The sequence below is a fragment of the Oncorhynchus masou genome, chromosome 1 (genome assembly GCF_036934945.1).
Source record: "Oncorhynchus masou masou isolate Uvic2021 chromosome 1, UVic_Omas_1.1, whole genome shotgun sequence".
Lineage (NCBI taxonomy): Eukaryota > Metazoa > Chordata > Actinopteri > Salmoniformes > Salmonidae > Oncorhynchus > Oncorhynchus masou.
Window position 1 is genome coordinate 77781721 of NC_088212.1, and position 20442 is coordinate 77802162.

The following is a 20442-nucleotide window of genomic DNA, read 5'->3' on the forward strand; positions in this document are numbered from 1 at the left end:
TTAATAATCATATTCATTATGATCAGTGATGGTAAAGGACACACTTACACACAGGTAAACAGGCAGAGACTAAACTATAAGACACAGTATTTCTCACATACACACTATGTTGATAGGAACCCAACAACATAATACTCACACTGACAGCGACACACTTGATACGAACCCAACAACCACATGATAGAATCACACAGCCTCACCTGCTCCTCAGTCTTGAGGTCTCCAAACTCCAGCATGAAGGTATTCTCTGAGGGGAAGCTTTGAGGCTCCAGGAAGTGCAGCAGACTGAACAGCTCCTCTACTGTGTTCTGGAGGGGGGTCCCTGTCAGGAGAGCTTTGTGTTCCTGGAGAGAGAGGAGAGGGAAGAGAGAGATGTGAGTTAGAAACAATACAAGACACACAGAATAGGAACTCCAACCTACAAGCTGTGCCTCCACTGAACACAACTACAGAGAGAGGGGAGACCTCAATCACAAACAATCTTAAGATCCAACCAGATTGGTGTACAGTGATGGTTACCATTAGGGCACGTTTCACTGCTTCTCTCCACACACCAACAAGGTACTGATTGGAGACACACTTGGCCTAGGATCTCAAACATTCAAGCTGTAATGGCTACATTTCTGCCCTTTGCTCAGTTCTGCCCTACATTATGCTCAGTGACTTGGACATACCAGATTCATGAGCTTGAAGCCCTCTAGCAGCTTGCAGTTCTTGTTCTTGAGGCGATGGGCCTCGTCGATGATGACGCAGCGCCACTCGATGGCGTTGAGCTCTGGACAGCCGCCCAGGATCATCTCAAAGGTGGTGATGAGGGCGTGGAACTTGTAGGCTCCCCGCACCACACGACCCTGGATGGAAACCAGAAAGAAACACACAGGGAGTCAATACAACTGTTCCATTCATTCAGCTTTTCTCATTCTCAATGGTTGATGGTATAATGCCTTGTATCAGTGATTTCAATCATTGGAGAAAGATGGTCCTACCATTCTCATATCTAGTGAGACATCTTGCGCAGTGTGTGATTCCCTGTGTGTTAAGGTGATTCCCTGTGTGTTCTGTGTGTTAAGGTGATTCCCTGTGTGTTAAGGGGTGAGCCGTGCAGTAAGAATAAGCTCTGTGGTGACATCAGAGTCTTCCAGTGAGACAGCCTGGTGGCAGCTCCTCTTTCCTCTCCTCCCTCATCCGTTCTTCCCCTCCTCCCTTGTTATATTTGCATACTAAGATCTCCTAACCGCTGAATGTCATTCCACATTACTCTGCCAACAACTGCAGAAAAAACATTTTCCCAGGGAAAACTCCAACAATGCAGTAATCAATAACAATGTAATAGTAAAAATAACAAGGTTGAACAAAGACACACGAGATATGAAGAACAGGATAAAGTAAGTAAGCATATTATATACAGGGTCGGTTCCAGTAGCATATTTACAATGTGAAGGGATACTGGATCATTAGGGGTAGATATGTATATGGGTAAGGTGACTAGGCATGCTGGAACATGACAGTCATGCTACTCAATCTCAATATATCTCTCTCATTATGTGGCCTGCAAGCTCTCCTTGGACAAATCTCATTGTCCGACTGAGTATCTCTGATATCATGTCACTATTCCCTGATACAAATACTGTCATTACTTGAATGGAACAGAGAGACACCTGAGATTCACTTCATCTTTCACAGTTAATGATGTGCACCACATTATCTCCTGTTCTTAGTCCCCATTATGAGATGCTGGCTGCCAGCGGGTTTCAAGGCCCCTTTGCTGTTGTTTTTGACAACCACCACCTCCCCTCATCAGAGAACAACTTTTGAAACGTCAAGGACCCATCTGTTGTTGACATTGTTGTTCATCTGTGGGACCCTGACTGTACATCTTGTGTTGTTTATTTATGTTGTTGTTTACCTGTGTGTCTCTGGAGTACATCTCGTACTGCTGCAGCATCTGCCTGCTGACCATGGAGCCGTGGTAGACAATGACGTTGAGGTGGGTCCACGTTCTGAACTCCCTCTCCCAGTTGGCGATGGTGGAGAGGGGGGCGATGATGAGAAAGGGGCCCCTGATGCCAACACGCCAGATCTCCTCCAGAAACGTGATGGACTGGATAGTCTTCCCCAGACCCATCTCATCTGCCAGGATACAGTTCCGTCTGTGAGGAAGAGAGGGCGAGAGAGGGGTGGGGGGCAGGGAGGGAGTAAGAAAGGAGTGAGAGGAAGCGAGAGGGGGTTGGAGGAAGAAAGAGAGAGAGAGAGACATTACAGTCACAAAAAAATGTATAGAGTAGTTGTGGTCCTGTCTGATATTGATACTAAGTGATGAGACTGGGCTGAACAGAATCCTTCCTCTAGTATTCAGGCAGAACATTAATCTGGTTGTCCAGAGGGTGGGGGTGTTACAGTGAATCTTGACATTAATTGCAAAGAGCAGATACTCCCACTTGCTTCCTATACTTTTTTTCCTTCATCTTAAAGGCTCGGTGCAGTTAAAAACAGGATTTTCCTGTGTTTTATAAATATTTCCACAATATGATGGAATAATACTCTGAAATTGTGACATTTTGATAATGCCCTTTTAGTGTAAGAGCTGATTGAAAAAAACTGCTGAAATTTCAGCCTGTTTTGGTGGGATGTTGTTTTGACCTGCCTGGTGACATCCCAGTAAATTAATTGATAGACCAATAAAGAGAGTTCTGAAACTTTCTGCCAATAACAGTTAGTTTTCAGTTTTCCCCTCCCCACTTAGACCCATCCCAGGCAGTCCTAGCAAAATTCTTGCTTGAGAAATTGCTCTTTGCTTAGAAGCTATTTTTGTTTCTTTCTGACCGTTTTAATTAACAACAATCACAATCAAGGTACTTGATTGTTACCGAGAAATAATTTGATAGAGATTTTTTTTTTTTAAGTGCTGCATTGGACCTTTAAGAACTTCACAGCACTCTGAAACACAGTCCCAGTAGCAACACTACAGCCTGGTTACAAACAGATGATTTGGGATGTGTTCCAAACTCACTCGCTTTCTCCCTTGATCCCTCTCCATCTTTTGCTCTCCCTTGATCTGTCTCTCCATATCTCTGTCTCCCTTGATCTGTCTCTCCATATCTCTCTCTCCCTTGATCTGTCTCTCCATATCTCTGTCTCCCTTGATCTGCCTCTCCATATCTCTGTCTCTCCATATCTCTGTCTCCCTTTGTCACTCTCCATCTTTCTCTCTCTGTCTTCCTCCTCTTCCCTTTCCCTACCAGAAGCAAGGGAAGGGAAGAGGAGGAAGACAGAGAGAGAAAGATGGAGAGCGACACCCTTTCGCCACCAGCAGCAAGGGAAGGGAAGAGGAGGAAGACAGAGAGAGAAAGATGGAGAGCGACACCCTTTCCCTACCAGCAGCAAGGGAAGGGAAGAGGAGGAAGACAGAGAGAAAGATGGAGAGCGACACCCTTTCCCCACCAGCAGCAAGGGAAGGGAGGAGGAGGAAGACAGAGAGAGAAAGATGGAGAGCGACACCCTTTCCCCACCAGCAGCAAGGGAAGGGAAGAGGAGGAAGACAGAGAGAGAAAGATGGAGAGCGACACCCTTTCCCCACCAGCAGCAAGGGAAGGGAAGAGGAGGAAGACAGAGAGAGAAAGATGGAGAGCGACACCCTTTCCCCACCAGCAGCAAGGGAAGGGAAGAGGAGGAAGACAGAGAGAGAAAGATGGAGAGCGACACCCTTTCCCCACCAGCAGCAAGGGAAGGGAAGAGGAAGACAGAGAGAGAAAGATGGAGAGCAACACCCTTTCCCCACCAGCAGCAAGGGAAGGGAAGGGAAGAGGAGGAAGACAGAGAGAGAAAGATGGAGAGCGACACCCTTTCCCCACCAGCAGCAAGGGAAGGGAAGAGGAGGAAGACAGAGAGAGAAAGATGGAGAGCGACACCCTTTCCCCACCAGCAGCAAGGGAAGGGAAGGGAAGAGGAGGAAGACAGAGAGAGAAAGATGGAGAGCGACACCCTTTCCCCACCAGCAGCAAGGGAAGGGAAGAGGAGGAAGACAGAGAGAGAAAGATGGAGAGCGACACCGTTCCTGTACCATACCAGGGTATATGGTATTACTGGCAGCGCACAAAAAGGGGCGCAATTTATTTCCAAATGTAAAATATATATATATATATACATACATACACACACACATGGTGCCACGTTGATGGTGCCACGCTGAAAGTCACTGAGCTCTTCAGTACGGGCTATTCTACTGCCAATGTATACTCAATTTTATAAACCTGTCAGCAACGGGTGTGGCTGAAATAGCCGAATCCACTCATTTGAAGGGGTGTCCACATAATTTTGGTCATGTAGTGTGCGTGTATATATATATATATATATATATTATTATTATTTATTATTACAAACAAAGAAAATTCAAGCAGAAGGGATCTTAACCAAGAAGCGTGATCTTGCAAGCTAGCCACATTGCGAGCAAGTTAGCAAACCAAATGCAAAGCTGGCGCCCTGAGCAGGAGATCATAGATTATTTGGCACATCTTAGATAAAAACTGATAGTTATAAGCAGTGGTGTAGCACGCACCCCTCTGAGCTTCAGGGCGCCCCAAACCCCCCCCCCAAAAAAAATCTAAACTAAAATCATACCGTTGGTATTTCAAAATACCCCAGTGTATGGTATATACGACATACCGTCCAAACCTATTAACCACATTCTTCACAGGTTTTGCATACTAAACCAAGCTAGAAGTCAGAAGGTTCTAGGCAAGCGTCTCCCTGTCTCGGTACAGACATGCTGTCAGCTCACTGCTTCACTGGCTTCTCTTCTGCACTACTTAGCAATCTGTCAGTCCAGCCCTTGTCTCTCTGGCTGGATGCAGTATGCTACAACCACAGAGCTGAAACCTAGGATCTGAAGTCTGGAACAACCCTGTGTTTCTGACTGTCAGAATCTGTTCAGGGCAGTAGAACACTGTGCGTTGCTGTTTGTTTGCACAAGCATACAGGTGTGTGTGTGTGTGTGTGTAGCCTTAGGGGGGCCCTACTGACCTGTTGTACCAGTTGAAGAGGAGCCAGTTGACTCCCTCCAGCTGGTAGTCCCTGAGGACGTTACTGTTCCTGTACTCCCTCGACTGATCCCTCTTCTTCCACAGGCTGGCTGGGGGACGCTCCTGTGGGGTAGAGAATGTTAGAGGATGAGAAGATGAGAAGAGAGATGAGAAAAGGAGAGGAAGAGAAGAGAAATGAGGTTGAATAAAGGGGGCTTACCATCCTGCGGGAGTCTGGCCTTGCTGCCTGCAGCAGCTCAAACTCCTCTATTTTACTCTGGTCCACATCCCCCTTCAGTTCCCATGTACTGTCTTCATAGGGCAGAGAGCACCACTTCACCAGGTAGTACACCACCTGCTGGGGGAAGAGGGACGGAGAGAGGGGGAGGAGGGAGGGGGAAAGAGAGAGAGATGTTGTGAGTTAACACAAAAAAACATAGAAACTTCACCTTTTAGTAGCTATTAGTGTTGTCACTAGCGTCCTGTTCGCCAAATCCCCCGTTTTCTAAACCTCTTGCACATGAGCTACGCAAAAACCTGCCACTGAAATTCACACTTTTACTCAATACGACACATAATGAATTTAACTTCACACTGTTCAGTGTTTAATAGAATACTGCATAGAATGGCTGATTTGCTCATATTTGCAAATGCCTACTACCTGTGATTTGGCTGGAGGAATGGGAGGAAGGAACATACATGCATAATGATCTGCATGTCATTGTGTCAGTAAGGAGAAAACACTGCATGAAACCTTTACTCTTCAGTTAAAATAGACACACACACTCTCCATCCCTTCCTCACACTCAATCTCCCTCCCTCTCGTAAAAACACACACACACACACACACACACACACACACACACACACACACACACACACACACAACTCACACTCTCCCACAAACACACACTGCTCTCAACTTTTAAAACGCTGGACACCAAACAGAATTTAAGGAGCACCAGAAAGAAATGGATTTCTGAACCATTCAGGCAGGGGACAAGTAGGGCTGTGGCAGTCACAAAATTTCGTCAGCCGGTGATTGTCAAGCAAATAACTGCCGGTCTCACGGTAGTTGACCATTAATGGGGCGGCAGGGTAGCCTAGTGGTTAGAGCGTTGGACTAGTAACCGGAAGGTTGTAAGTTCAAATCCCGAGCTGACAAGGTACAAATCTGTCGTTATGCCACTGAACAGGCAGTGAACCCACTGTTCCTAGGCTGTCATTGAAAATAATAAGTATTTGTTCTTAATTGACTTGCCTAGTTAAATAAAGGTAAAAAAAACTATAAAAAGTAAACACATGTTGCATCTCCTGGCTTCCACACATAGCCTACAAGCCACTAATGCTGACCTTTGGAACATATACATTTAAAAAGTCTAATAAATCCATGTAATATAGCCTACACCTTCACAATAAATCCATTATTTATTTTAGGCGGGTCTAAAGAAGCACAATATGAAGAAAAAGTAGTCTATTTCAGAAGAACAGAATAGCATACTCTGAGTTGTCCTTATGTTAGGTCCTGATCTGGCTATGCCATGTGGCTGTGGGCTACACTCGTTCATTTAGCAGAAAAGATTTGCTTAGAATTCTGTATGAAGAATACAATTGAACATAGCTGAATAAAATAGGAAGGATATTTTCTCTATTCTGTGTTGAGCGGTTACAAAGAAAAAGGTACTCCTATATGATTCATTTAGAGTTATTAATGTAACTTTAGTTGTGATACAAATGTTGGGCTATATGTTTAGATTTGTAATACATTGTAAGGCTGCATGATGCGACTCTAATGATGATTTGAAAAAAGTCACATGAAAGGCATGAGCTCTGCTTTGTTTTTTTTGCGCAGGCTGAACACACTTCATCAGTCTCTCACTCAAGTAGTTAATAATGCCTCAAATTTCCCGGCTGCATCCCCTTTGTGTGACCGTAATGCCCCCTAAAAATATCCATGCCTTTTGCATGGATTAATTATAAATCCTTTCTCCCGGCTGTGTGCTGAAGCACCTCTCACTCACATTGCTCTCCGTCACATGAACGGGTCTTTCTCACAGGCTTCAAGTGAAGACAGACACATCGGGGACGCAACTGTGTGCATCCTTATCCAATACCAAGGCTCATATTGAAGATATTGGAAGAACTGTCCACATTTACTTTCGTCAGCCAACAAGATGAGTAGGCCTAACGAACAGAAAAAGCATTAGCATATGTCAATCTACTATTCCCCATAGTACAAATTTCGACCTACTCTATTCTGTGCGAGAAATAAATATTCCAAACATAGTCTTGGACGGTTGTGGGATGCGATAGATCCCAAATTAATATAACCACTAGCATCAAAAAATCTTTTTTAAGCAATAAGCCTGACCCAACAGATGAGAATGTTTAGCTTAAAATGTTGATAAACTATTAGGCTATTTCTTCACATTATAAGCGCAGAAATACGCACACTAGGCTATAAGTGTGAATGTTCCATTAGCAGGGAAACACCATTCTCAAAAGTAATCCAAATGCAATTATGCATGTATTGCTTTTATTATAAGGGTGCATTTTTATGGTGAAAATGATCTTCCCCAAACTTGATCTCACACGCTGCTTATGTATGTCATTTAGAAGTGGATGAATGTGCTTAGTTTTAAGAAGTGATTTGGCCACTTTAATTATGATACAAATGTTATCAAAACATATAGGTCTATGGGCTAGGCTATATGAGGTGTGCGAATATGATTTGAAAAAGTTGCAAAAAAAATAATGCGCTGTTTGCCTGAAGCTGGATATCATTCACAAGTGATATCATTCACAAGTGATAGGCTAATATGGTCTCCCAGCAGACTATTCTTGATTTAATCTTGTCTTTACATATACTAAATAATATATGTGTGAAATTTGTCTTGATTTAGAATGGACCATTATCATGCACCTGTATCAAAACAGGGGCAGCTATGCACTTAAATAGAGAATGGAGGACGCTTTTCCCGTGGTTCATTTTCATGCCAGCCAGGTTGGCTATACTCCTGTTGTAAAGAGAAGCAACATACTTAATATTAGGAAAGTTGAGAAATAAATATAGTAGGCCTAGCCTATAGAAAGCTGATGGGATCTTCCTATTTTTAATAGAGGCCATCACTCTGTTCTCACGCAATTGCATAGCTTATTGAAATGTTGTGCAACATGAGCTCCTCTCATGAAGTGTTTGATTAGATTTTCAACTACATTTTGTATTGATGTCAGAGTGATTAGAGGGACAATAGAGTGCGGAGTACCAGGCAGTTAGTACGTTTGGTAGGCTATTAATGACCATCAGCAGTATCAGAGCTTGGAGAAGCATAATTACCATGATTAAACGGTCATGTGGAATTTGACTGTCTTCGTGACTCGTGACTGCAGGTGTGGCGGTAATATGGTCACCGTAACATCCCTAGGGACAAGCCATTTTCTTTACTGTAAAGTTGTAAGCATGCCTGTCGTGAAACGCTGCTCTATTTTCCCTCTCTGACACTCAGAGGCTGCATGACAGTGAACTTGCAAAGTCAGATCAAACTGGCCTGTGCTCTTGGTTATAACAGATGATGGAATTATACAATGTACAAACTTTTCTGCTCGCTCTGCGTGCTGCTCCAATGTAACAAATGTAACAACACAGGACTCATCAGGGTCGACATCACGGGCTCATATGGAGGAATAGATGAGCATGAAGAGAGGCCGGAGAGAAGCAGGTCAGTGGGGGCTGGTAGGGGATGAGGCTGGCTGATTACAGCTGCCACATGATATGTTAATGAAAGTGAAGTGGACATTATTGGACCTGCTCATACAACAGACGAGAGGTTTAAATTCAACTGGCACCAGCAGGTTCTATAGATCAAACGGTACTATGGTATTGTAAAATGTTGGTATCATAAGTATCATGAGGTTTTGGTACCGTGGTATTGCCGTGGTATTACTGTGGTGTTACCTTGGTACCGGTACACCAAGCAACACTAGTAGCTACACAGCTAAAGTAGCTGAGACAACAACCATAATACACATGTATGGAATGACCCCATGCTTTACAATAGTATCTTCTACAAATGAGAAGATGAGACCTCACTCAAGGACATACACACATACACACAATGTACAGACATACACACTCTGTCTCTCTCTCTTTCCAACAAAAGGCAGTCTAATCATCTCTCCATTGGAGGTCATTTGTTGTGAATGAAAGAGCCCCCCCCCCACTCTTACCTCTCCTGTGTCCTTGTCTTCACAATAGGACACCTCCAGTACTCTGTCTACCTCCACATAGTCAGGGTTAAAGGGATCCTCCTCCATCTAAAACACACAGGAAGACATAGTCAGGGTTAAAGGGATCCTCCTCCATCTAAAACACACAGGAAGACATAGTCAGGGTTAAAGGGATCCTCCTCCATCTAAAACATACAGGAAGACATAATCAGGGTTAAAGGGATCCTCCTCCATCTAAAACACACAGGAAGACAGTAAACCGCCATCGTGCCATCTGGAGTCTGGGGGGAAAAACACACTGTATGACTGTATGGGTGGGTGGGATGAACATAAAGCACACTACAGAGATGCATGCAAAAATGGCTGCGCAAAACAGGCAAACACACACACACTGACGCGCACACACACACAAACACACACACACTGGTGTGAAAGGGTCTTACATCTGCAAAGAAGTGGGCTCTCTGTGCCTGTTTAATCTTGAAACGTTTGATCTTCTGCTGAATCCTCTTGTCTTTTTCCAGCTGCTGCTCTACGGCCCACTCACAGTGGAGGTAGGAGCTGAGAGAGACCGAGGGACAACACACAGAGTCAGGAACGCACGAGAACACACACGTATAGTACAAACTAAACCTTGAATGTCTTTTATGACGTCGTACATCTTTCAAATGGATATATGTTTACTTTATGTTTAAATGTTCCATTTGTGTGCTATTTTGTACATTTGACATTTGTATAGGATTTACAATCTACTACACACCAAATTAGTCTTCATTTCAGACTGGCCTGGATTTTGTTCTACTGAAACTACAATGAGGTCACATGTGAGTTCAGTCAAAGGCATCTCAAAGTGGTAGTGCAAGAACTAGTAATGACAAGCTGTGTCTTACATCGCTCTGTTTAACATACTGTATTTGGCTTTTTTGGTTGAATACAAACATTTAAAAATGTGCATGCAATTATCTTAGCCGGAATGAAAAAGAATGCCTTACTAGTTTTTGTATTTTACAAAGAACTCCTCCACTTCTACGATAACTCCTGGAGCGACCTAGAAGAGGAACCAATATTATAGAACAGAATACAGACTAAAAGCTCTTCATACACGGAGTGTACAAAACATTAAGAACACCTATTTTCATGACATAGACTGACCAGGTGAATCCAGGTGAAAGCTATGATCCCTTATTGATGTCACTTGTTAAATCCACTCCAATCAGTGTAGATGAAGGGGAGGAGACAGGTTAATTAAGTAAGGATTTTTAAGCCTTGAGACATGGATTGTCTACGTGTGCCATTCAGAGAGTGAATGGGCAGACAAAATATTTAATTTCCTTTAAACGGTGTGTGGTAATACGTGCCAGGCGCACCGGTTTGTGTCAAGAACTGCAACGCTGCTGGGTTTTTCATGCTCAACAGCCAACTGTGGGAAGCATTGGAGTCAACATGGGCCAGCATTCCTGTGGAATGCTTTTGACACCTTGTAGAGTTCATGCTCCAACGAATTGAGGCTGTTCTGAGGGCAAAAGGAGGATGCAATATTAGGAAGGTGTTCTTAATGTTTTGTACACTCGGTGTATGGTAGGAAAAGACAGAGGGTTGAATTCAATCAAAAGCACATTGCAGATGGTAAGCAGATGTACGACTAACTAAACTAAAATACTATAGTACTACAAAGAGTGGTATGAGTGAGTGTGGCATTAAAGATAATGATTGTAATCCTACCTCGTTCTTGACTATTCGAGATGACATGATCTTGTCAACAACCGCAGCATCCTCCTCACTGGGGTTTTCCTGCAGCATTGACAAGATGGAAACAAACCACTTTAACAGCTCCATGTACAACCTTCATACTCCACACACCAGTTTCATGTATGTTCAATGTATATCAGAATGAAGTATGGCCTTGAGATGCATTGTACTGCTATAACACACATATTAGACTAGATAGGGCTATGCTAGAGCAATGAAGAATGTAATCTTGAGATGTTTTGGTACTGTAGAACCTATCAGTCTTACAGTGTTTCCCAACTCCAGTCCACCAGTACCCCCAACAGTACACATTGTTGTGGCCCCAGACAAACTCACTCGTTGAGGGATTGACGATTAGCTGACAAATTTAAATAGATGTTTCTGTCCGGGGCTCAGCAAAAATGTGTACTTTTGGGGGTACTGGAGGACTGGAGTTGGAAACAACTGGTCTAGAACAACTGAATGTTATTGAGAGTTATTGATTGCTGCCTGGGCAAGGCCAGTATCTCCTCACCACAAACAGCTGCTGTGCTGGCTCTTTGCGTGCTGCAGCAGTGCTGGTCTTTTTGGTTTTAACCATGACCTTCACCTCCTCATCAGACACCCTGGCCTCTCCCTCCTCTGCATACTTCTTCCTCTTCACCTGGCGGTTCGACCGACGTGTCTACGGGGGGTAAGGGAAAGACGTTTAGTATTACGGAGGTTCTGTATTGTACAAATCAGCACAGCCAAAATATCAGTATAACTCTTTTCCTATGTTTTACTGGGTTAATATGTAGGCAGCCATCGAAGGCAGTCCTGTCTATTCTCAATAGTGTGTGTGCATGTGTCTGTGTGTTGTATGCACTCCGCAGCAATATGTGTGACATTCAAGAGTGCCTAGTGCTTATTATTAGGAAAACACATCAGAGAGACCCTGCTAATGACAGCCACAGTTTAATGAGATACTAAATACCATTCAGTTGAAACTAATAACGTGTCTGTGGATGAGAATAACCCATAAAAGACTCAGGCCTGCCAGGCTGAGTGGTCCCTCCTTCCCTGCCTGTCAGGCTGCCTCCCAGGCTGAGTGGTCCCTCCTTCCCTGCCTTTCAGGTTACCTCCCAGGCTGAGGGGTCCCTGTGGTGATGATGCTGTAGCTGTTCTCAGAGCTGTCTGTCTACTAACTCCACCACTTATAGTGCAACAGACAGGACTGGAGGATCATTCTAAATGACATCTTCAAACAGCTCTAATTAAGAATGGGTGGGGGGGATAATGAGGATAATTATACATACACATGGGCGGGGGGGGGGGGTAATCCCCAGTTGCTCCATACTATGACACAGCCAGGGGGAGAGGGGAGTTAGGGGAGAGAGTAGTCTTTCATCCCCACTCACTGAATACTCCGTCAACTGGAACAGAGCAGATCGTCCCCCTCACTCAACACCAGTGACTATGGATAAGGACTGTCCTCAAGGTATAGAATAGGCCTACCCCTACAGAATCCTCAGCTCTACGAACAACAACAGTAAATTACACTGGAGCTATTCATTCTTGAGTTGGTTAGGCCCTGAACTAACTCTGAACCACCCGGTGTACTTTGACTCCATACCACAGCTGTAACTCCTGTATTCCACTCAGCATCAGCATGGCCAACAAGAGAGCACAAGGACAGGGACTCTCCATGGCTTTAACTATCACAACAACACTGTCATAAGAACTGGTCTATATGACATGAATCTTTAAACATAAAGGCCTGCGTTCTGCAGACTGAGGAAATGGCCTCTCCATGCCTTTTAATAATAATACTACAATAGATAAATAAATATAGTTGCCTACCCCTGCCTTAAACATCACAAAAACACTATCATAAGAGTTCTGCAGCCATAAAGAGCCTGCTTACTGTAGCCTTGGATACATGAGGAGGGACTCCATGCTTTTAATAATCACAATAACACCGTCATAAGGCTTTTGCGTGCTGCAGCTTGGAGACTGGGGGAGGGACTCACCGAGTCATCGTCTTTAAAGGATCTTCGAGGCGGACGTTCTTCATCAGACCCCTCCTCTGAAGACTCTGTCTCCCTCTTCTTCTTCATCCCTCCAAATTTAATGACGATTTTCCTGAAATAAAGATAACAGGACAAACATTAATGATCAACGTCTGTTAAACAAGAGACAAAATAGGAAAACTGAAAATTTTCTCCTCTTTCCCTCTATGTTTCATGGAAACTGTCTCTGAATAATTGATGAACGATAATATAAAGATTGTCCTTGCTGTGCTAAATAATTGACCTCAGGAGTGTGTGCTGCGGTGCAGTACAGTATATGCCGTGGTCCTCACTGCATCTTTTAAAGGCATAATTTAGTAAGAATAGTTATTTTGTTTCACTGTTATTACCAGTCCAGCTCTGTTTATTTTACTTAAAATGATTTAATTGTTTCCATGGTTGCTTAATGCCTTATTAAATGCACTTTCATAACCTAGAGACAAATAGTGACTGAATCAAGTAGGCTGCACTACATTTAAATTATAGTACATCAATACATACATTTTCATGGGATGTAACCATGCAGTTAGCTACAGTATTAACACATATTTTAAATACTTTAGCATGACCAAATGGCCTCAAAAGGGATTATCACATTTAACAAATCTCCAATAATATAATCATGTTCCTCTTGGTTATTGTGTGAGAAATAGAGGTTGACCGATTAATCGGAATGGCCGATTAATTTGGGCCGATTTCAAGTTTTCATAACAATCGGAAATCGGTATTTTTGGGTGCAGATTTTGCCTATTTTTTTTATACGCCTTTATGTAACTAGGCAAGTCAGTTAAGAACACTTTCTTATTTTCAATGACGGCCTAGGAACGTTCTGCCTCGTTCAGGGACAGATTTTTACCTTGTCAGCTCGGGAGATCTAATCTTGCAGCCTTACAGTTAACTAGTTCAACGCTCTAACTACCTGATTACATTGCACTCCACGAGGAGCCTGCCTGTTAAGCGAATACAGTAAGCCAAGCTAAGTTACGAGCTAGCATTAAACTTATCTCATAAAAAACAATCAATCAACAACTGTCATTGCTCCAATGTGTACTCAACCATAAACATCAATGCCTTTCTTAAAATCAATACATATTTTTAAACCTGCATATTTAGCTAAAAGAAATCCAGGTTAGCATGCAATATTAACCAGGTGAAATTGTGTCACCTCTTGCGTTCATTGCGCGCAGAGTCAGGGTATATGCAACAGCTTGGGCTGCCTGGCTCTTTGCGAACTAATTTGACATAACATTGAAGGTTGTGCAATGTAACAGGTATATTTAGACTCATGGATGCCACCCGTTAGATAAAATACAGAACGGAATAAACGTTTTGTTTTCGAGGTGATAGTTTCCGGATTTGACCTAAGGCTCGTATTTCTGTGTTTATTATAGTTAAGTCTATGATTTGATAGAGCAGTCTGACTGAGGGGTGGTAGGCAGCAGCAGGCTCGTAATAGTCAAAGGTATATGGTTTAGAGAGAAATAGTCGACACGTTATAATTCCTGTAATAACTTGCGGCTGAACTTGAAAGGGGTTCCTTCGTTATTTTACCGTTCATGTCTTCTATAGAGAACGTCTTAATCTACTTCAAATAAGGTCTGTGTTTCGTGCAGGCTTAAACCGCCTCCGTGTTTTGATACCCGTGTAAATCTCACGAGGATAAGGTAACGTGGGTCAACATATTTTCATAAATCCATTCTACAAAAAAAATGATCTTCGCTTATATTTAGCCAATATTGATCAGTTACCTTGTCCTATGGATATCTACACCGTTATAAAATTGGCAAGGTGGTGTAAGCCTACACAAAACACAGACCTTATTTTAAGTTAATCTAAAAATATCCTATGAAATAAATTAATGAAGGAACCGCTTTTCAGAATTTACTAGAAGGTGTCATGGGAATTATGACTTGCACTTTGGTAGTCAATTCTTACCATGCCCATTATTAAAATAGGATTTCCTGCATATTGAAATTACAGTTTTTGTTTTCAACATTCAGCACATCTAACTTAAACTCAATTTTTATTCAAACAGTTGAGAGTATTTGTCTCCTAAGCAGACTATTCAGTATCATTGTCACTTCAGAGCTGTGTGTGTGTTTTACAGATGGCAGAGAAAAGCAGAGCACCAGTGTGGGACTATTACATGGAATTGGCACCAGGGAAAGCAAGGTGTCTTATTTGTGATAAAGATGTAAGCATTGGGGTCAGCAACGGCTAAATCAAAAAATACAACCAACCTGTGAAATCACCTTAAGAACACCCATCCAAAAGCCCATAATATGTATTATATTAAGTTAAAATAAAAGTGTTCATTGTTCATTCAGTATTGTTGCAATTGTCATTATTACAAAAATGTGTGTGCGTGTGTGTGTGTGTATATATGTATATGTATATATATATATAAATACTTTTTTCTTTTTCTTTTTTTTCTTTTTAAATTTGGCCGATTAATCGGAATCTGCTTTTTTTGTCCTCCAATAATCGGTATCGGTATTGGCGTTGAAAAATCATAATTGGTCAACCTCTAGTGAGAATCAGCTTCTAATATGTCCATGACTGTGGTGACTCAATATCTCATCACGTGCAGAATGCAGAGATATTTTTCAGGGAGAAAATATGTAGTGTGTGTGTGTGTGCTTGTGCGTGTGTGTCAGAGTGTCTGCAGAAAGCGAAGATATGAACCAGTAGACTGATACAATAGATCTCTGCTATGTACAGTTTGAGAGAGACACAAATATAGTCTCTCTCTCTCTTGTGTTCGCCTGCCTGCCTATCTGTCTGTCCGCCCCAGCCTGCTGTGTTCTTATCAACATGTAAGTGTCACGCCCTCACCTTAGAGATCCTTATTATTCTCTATGTTTGGTTAGGTCAGGGTGGGAAAATCTGTTTTCTATTTATTTGTGTTTTTGGCTGAGTATGGTTCCCAATATGAGGCAGCTGTCTATTGTTGTCTCTGATTGGGGATCATATATATAAGTTGTCATTTTCCTTTTGGGTTTTGTGGGATCTTGTTTTCTGTATAGTTTATTTTGTCTGACAGAACTATGCGCTTTCGTTTTTGTCATTGTTATTTTGCTTTTGGTGTCATCAATAAAAAGAACGACGTACGCCTACAACGCTGCACCTTGGTCCGGTCATTCCACAAACGAGAGCCGTAACAATAAGACTGGACTTCCACAGCTCCATTTGTCAAGCTATTTATTGGATCAAAACAGAGAGATATAGTGACTGAGCCTCCTCCCTTCTCCGTCTCTAGCTCTCTGTCTTGCAATAGATTATCCATTATATTGACCAGATACTCAAGTGGTCGATCGAACAATGAAAATAAATGTCTTCAAAAATGGAAGGCAGTCGGGAGGAGGCAAGATCAGGTGGGACCATTCTAGCCAATGAGAGGGCAGATACGTGTGAGAACAACAGACAAAACTCAGATAAAGTGTTTTTTCTCAAAGATGTCGAGATGTCACGTCCTACTAATATCATTAAACTGGTATGCCGAGATGTCAAATGTCCTACTAATATCATTAAACTGGAAAGAACCTAAGCATTACCAAACTTCTATCAGATCAAATAAGCCACATCTAATACATTTTTATTTCACTAGGCAAGTCAGTTAAAAACAAATTATTTTTTACAATAACAGCCCGTAAATAAGCCATTACATTTTTAGTTAACTCAATTCGACACTCATTGACCTCCATACAAAAACTCCTCTCTTGGTGAGCAATATATTTTTTTTTAAATGTACCGCCACCTGCTGGAGAAGACTGGTTTTAGACCCAGTTATCCCCCTCACTTCTTCCTCTCTGGTCTCGCTCTCTTTCTCCCCCCCTCTCAGTCACCGCCTCCTGCCACCTACCTCTCACTCTCTCTCGTCTCTCTTCCATCTCTCTCTCTCTCTTCCAATCCCTCCATCCCTCTCCACTCTCCCCCCTCCCTCTATGGCTCAGAAAATAGATAAACATAGATACAATGGGGCAAAAAAGTGTTTAGTCAGCCAACAATTATGCAAGTTCTCCCACTTACAAAGATAATAGAGAGGCCTATAATTTTCATCATAGGTACACTTCAACTATGACAAAAAATCCAGAAAATCACATCATAGGACTTTTTATTTATTTGCAAATTGCCGCTTTGATGACTTACGATTGGCTAACAACAAATCAAATCAAATTTCAAATCAAATTTTATTTGTCACATACACATGGTTAGCAGATGTTAATGCGAGTGTAGCGAAATGCTTGTGCTTCTAGTTCCGACAATGCAGTAATAACCAACAAGTAATCTAACTAACAATTCCTAAACTACTGTCTTATACACAGTGTAAGGGGATAAAGAATATGTACATAAGGATATATGAATGAGTGATGGTACAGAGCAGCATAGGCAAGATACAGTAGATGGTATCGAGTACAGTATATACATATGAGATGAGTATGTAAACAAAGTGGCATAGTTAAAGTGGCTAGTGATACATGTATTACATAAGGATGCAGTCGATGATATAGAGTACAGTATATACGTATGCATATGAGATGAATAATGTAGGGTAAGTAACATTATATAAGGTAGCATTGTTTAAAGTGGCTAGTGATATATTTACATCATTTCCCATCAATTCCCATTATTAAAGTGGCTGGAGTTGAGTCAGTGTCAGTGTGTTGGCAGCAGCCACTCAATGTTAGTGGTGGCTGTTTAACAGTCTGATGGCCTTGATATAGAAGCTGTTTTTCAGTCTCTCGGTCCCAGCTTTGATGCACCTGTACTGACCTCGCCTTCTGGATGATAGCGGGGTGAACAGGCAGTGGCTCGGGTGGTTGATGTCCTTGATGATCTTTATGGCCTTCCTGTAACATCGGGTGGTGTAGGTGTCTTGGAGGGCAGGTAGTTTGCCCCCGGTGATGCGTTGTGCAGACCTCACTACACTCTGGAGAGCCTTACGGTTGAGGGCGGAGCAGTTGCCGTACCAGGCGGTGATACAGCCCGCCAGGATGCTCTCGATTGTGCATCTGTAGAAGTTTGTGAGTGCTTTTGGTGACAAGCCGAATTTCTTCAGCCTCCTGAGGTTGAAGAGGTGCTGCTGCGCCTTCTTCACGATGCTGTCTGTGTGAGTGGACCAATTCAGTTTGTCTGTGATGTGTATGCCGAGGAACTTAAAACTTGCTACCCTCTCCACTACTGTTCCATCGATGTGGATAGGGGGTTGTTCCCTCTGCTGTTTCCTGAAGTCCACAATCAGCTCCTTAGTTTTGTTGACGTTGAGTTTGAGGTTATTTTCCTGACACCACACTCCGAGGGCCCTCACCTCCTCCCTGTAGGCCGTCTCGTCGTTGTTGGTAATCAAGCCTACCACTGTTGTGTCGTCCGCAAACTTGATGATTGAGTTGGAGGCGTGCGTGGCCACGCAGTCGTGGGTGAACAGGGAGTACAGGAGAGGACTCAGAACGCACCCTTGTGGGGCCCCAGTGTTGAGGATCAGCGGGGAGGAGATGTTGTTACCTACCCTCACCAGCTGGGGGCGGCCCGTCAGGAAGTCCAGTACCCAGTTGCACAGGGCAGGGTCGAGACCCAATGTCTCGAGCTTGATGACGAGCTTGGAGGGTACTATGGTGTTGAATGCCGAGCTGTAGTCGATAAACAGCATTCTCACATAGGTATTCCTCTTGTCCAGATGGGTTAGTGCAGTGTGCAGTGTGGTTGAGATTGCATCGTCTGTGGACCTATTTGGGAGGTAAGCAGATTGGAGTGGGTCTAGGGTGTCAGGTAGGGTGGAGGTGATATGGTCCTTGACTAGTCTCTCAAAGCACTTCATGATGACGGAAGTGAGTGCTACGGGGCGGTAGTCGTTTAGCTCAGTTACCTTAGCTTTCTTGGGAACAGGAACGATGGTGGCCCTCTTGAAGCATGTGGGAACAGCAGACTGGTATAGGGATTGATTGAATATGTCCGTAAACACACCAGCCAGCTGGTCTGCGCATGCTCTGAGGGCGCGGCTGGGGATGCCGTCTGGGCCTGCAGCCTTGCGAGGGTTAACACGTTTAAATGTTTTACTCACCTCGGCTGCAGTGAAGGAGAGACCGCATGTTTCCGTTGCAGGCCGTGTCAGTGGCCCTGTATTGTCCTCAAAGCGGGCAAAAAAGTTATTTAGTCTGCCTGGGAGCAAGACATCCTGGTACGTGACTGGGCTGGATTTCTTCCTGTAGTCCGTGATTGACTGTAGACCCTGCCACATGCCTCTTGTGTCTGAGCCGTTGAATTGAGATTCTACTTTGTCTCTGTACTGACGCTTAGCTTGTTTGATAGCCTTGCGGAGGGAATAGCTGCACTGTTTGTATGCGGTCATGTTACCAGACACCTTGCCCTGATTAAAAGCAGTGGTTCGCGCTTTCAGTTTCACGCGAATGCTGCCATCAATCCACGGTTTCTGGTTAGGGAATGTTTTAATCGTTGCTATGGGAACGACATCTTCAACGCACGTTCTAATGAACTCGCACACCGAATCAGCGTATTCATCAATGTTGTTATCTGACGCAATACGAAACATGTCCCAGTCCACGTGATGGAAGCAGTCTTGGAGTGTGGAGTCAGCTTGGTCGGACCAGCGTTGGACAGACCTCAGCGTGGGAGCTTCTTGTTTAAGTTTCTGTCTGTAGGCAGGGATCAGCAAAATGGAGTCGTGGTCAGCTTTTCCGAAAGGGGGGCGGGGCAGGGCCTTATATGCGTCGCGGAAGTTAGAGTAACAGTGATCCAAGGTTTTTCCACCACTGGTTGCGCAATCGATATGCTGATAAAATTTAGGGAGTCTTGTTTTCAGATTAGCCTTGTTAAAATCCCCAGCTACAATGAATGCAGCCTCCGGATAAATGGTTTCCAGTTTGCAAAGAGTTAAATAAAGTTCGTTCAGAGCCATCGATGTGTCTGCTTGGGGGGGGATATATACGGCTGTGATTATAATCGAAGAGAATTCTCTTGGTAGATAATGCGGTCTACATTTGATTGTGAGGAATTCTAAATCAGGTGAACAGAAGGATTTGAGTTCCTGTATGTTTCTTTCATCGCACCATGTCTCGTTAGCCATAAGGCATACGCCCCCACCCCTCTTCTTACCAGAAAGGTGTTTGTTTCTGTCGGCGCAATGCGTGGAGAACCCCGTTGGCTGCACCGCTTCGGATAGCGTCTCTCCAGTGAGCCATGTTTCCGTGAAGCACAGAACGTTACAGTCTCTGATGTCCCTCTGGAATGCTACCCTTGCTCGGATTTCATCAACCTTGTTGTCAAGAGACTGGACATTGGCAAGAAGAATGCTAGGGAGTGGTGCACGGTGTGCCCGTCTCCGGAGTCTGACCAGAAGACCGCCTCGTTTCCCTCTTTTTCGGAGTCGTTTTTTTTGGGTCGCTGCATGCGTTCCATCCCGT

General features: G+C 43.5%; 1 protein-coding gene across 10 annotated transcripts in view; it reads right to left on the minus strand.

Moving 5' to 3' along the window:
• LOC135551064 (chromodomain-helicase-DNA-binding protein 9-like) overlaps positions 1 to 20442 on the minus strand; it is a 121352-nt gene that overhangs the window by 36666 nt on the left and 64244 nt on the right. For 9 of the 10 annotated variants that reach the window (XM_064982522.1, XM_064982496.1, XM_064982486.1 and 6 more), the window contains 11 exons: positions 12986 to 13097; positions 11509 to 11658; positions 10968 to 11036; positions 10238 to 10293; positions 9689 to 9806; positions 9246 to 9332; positions 5239 to 5376; positions 5020 to 5141; positions 1907 to 2150; positions 675 to 851; positions 201 to 344 (listed from right to left, as the gene is read on the minus strand). In XM_064982522.1, coding sequence (XP_064838594.1) covers positions 201 to 344; positions 675 to 851; positions 1907 to 2150; positions 5020 to 5141; positions 5239 to 5376; positions 9246 to 9332; positions 9689 to 9806; positions 10238 to 10293; positions 10968 to 11036; positions 11509 to 11658; positions 12986 to 13097 — 1417 coding nt within the window. The remainder of the gene's footprint in view (positions 1 to 200; positions 345 to 674; positions 852 to 1906; positions 2151 to 5019; positions 5142 to 5238; positions 5377 to 9245; positions 9333 to 9688; positions 9807 to 10237; positions 10294 to 10967; positions 11037 to 11508; positions 11659 to 12985; positions 13098 to 20442) is intronic. The other variant, XM_064982480.1, reaches the window with a different exon arrangement.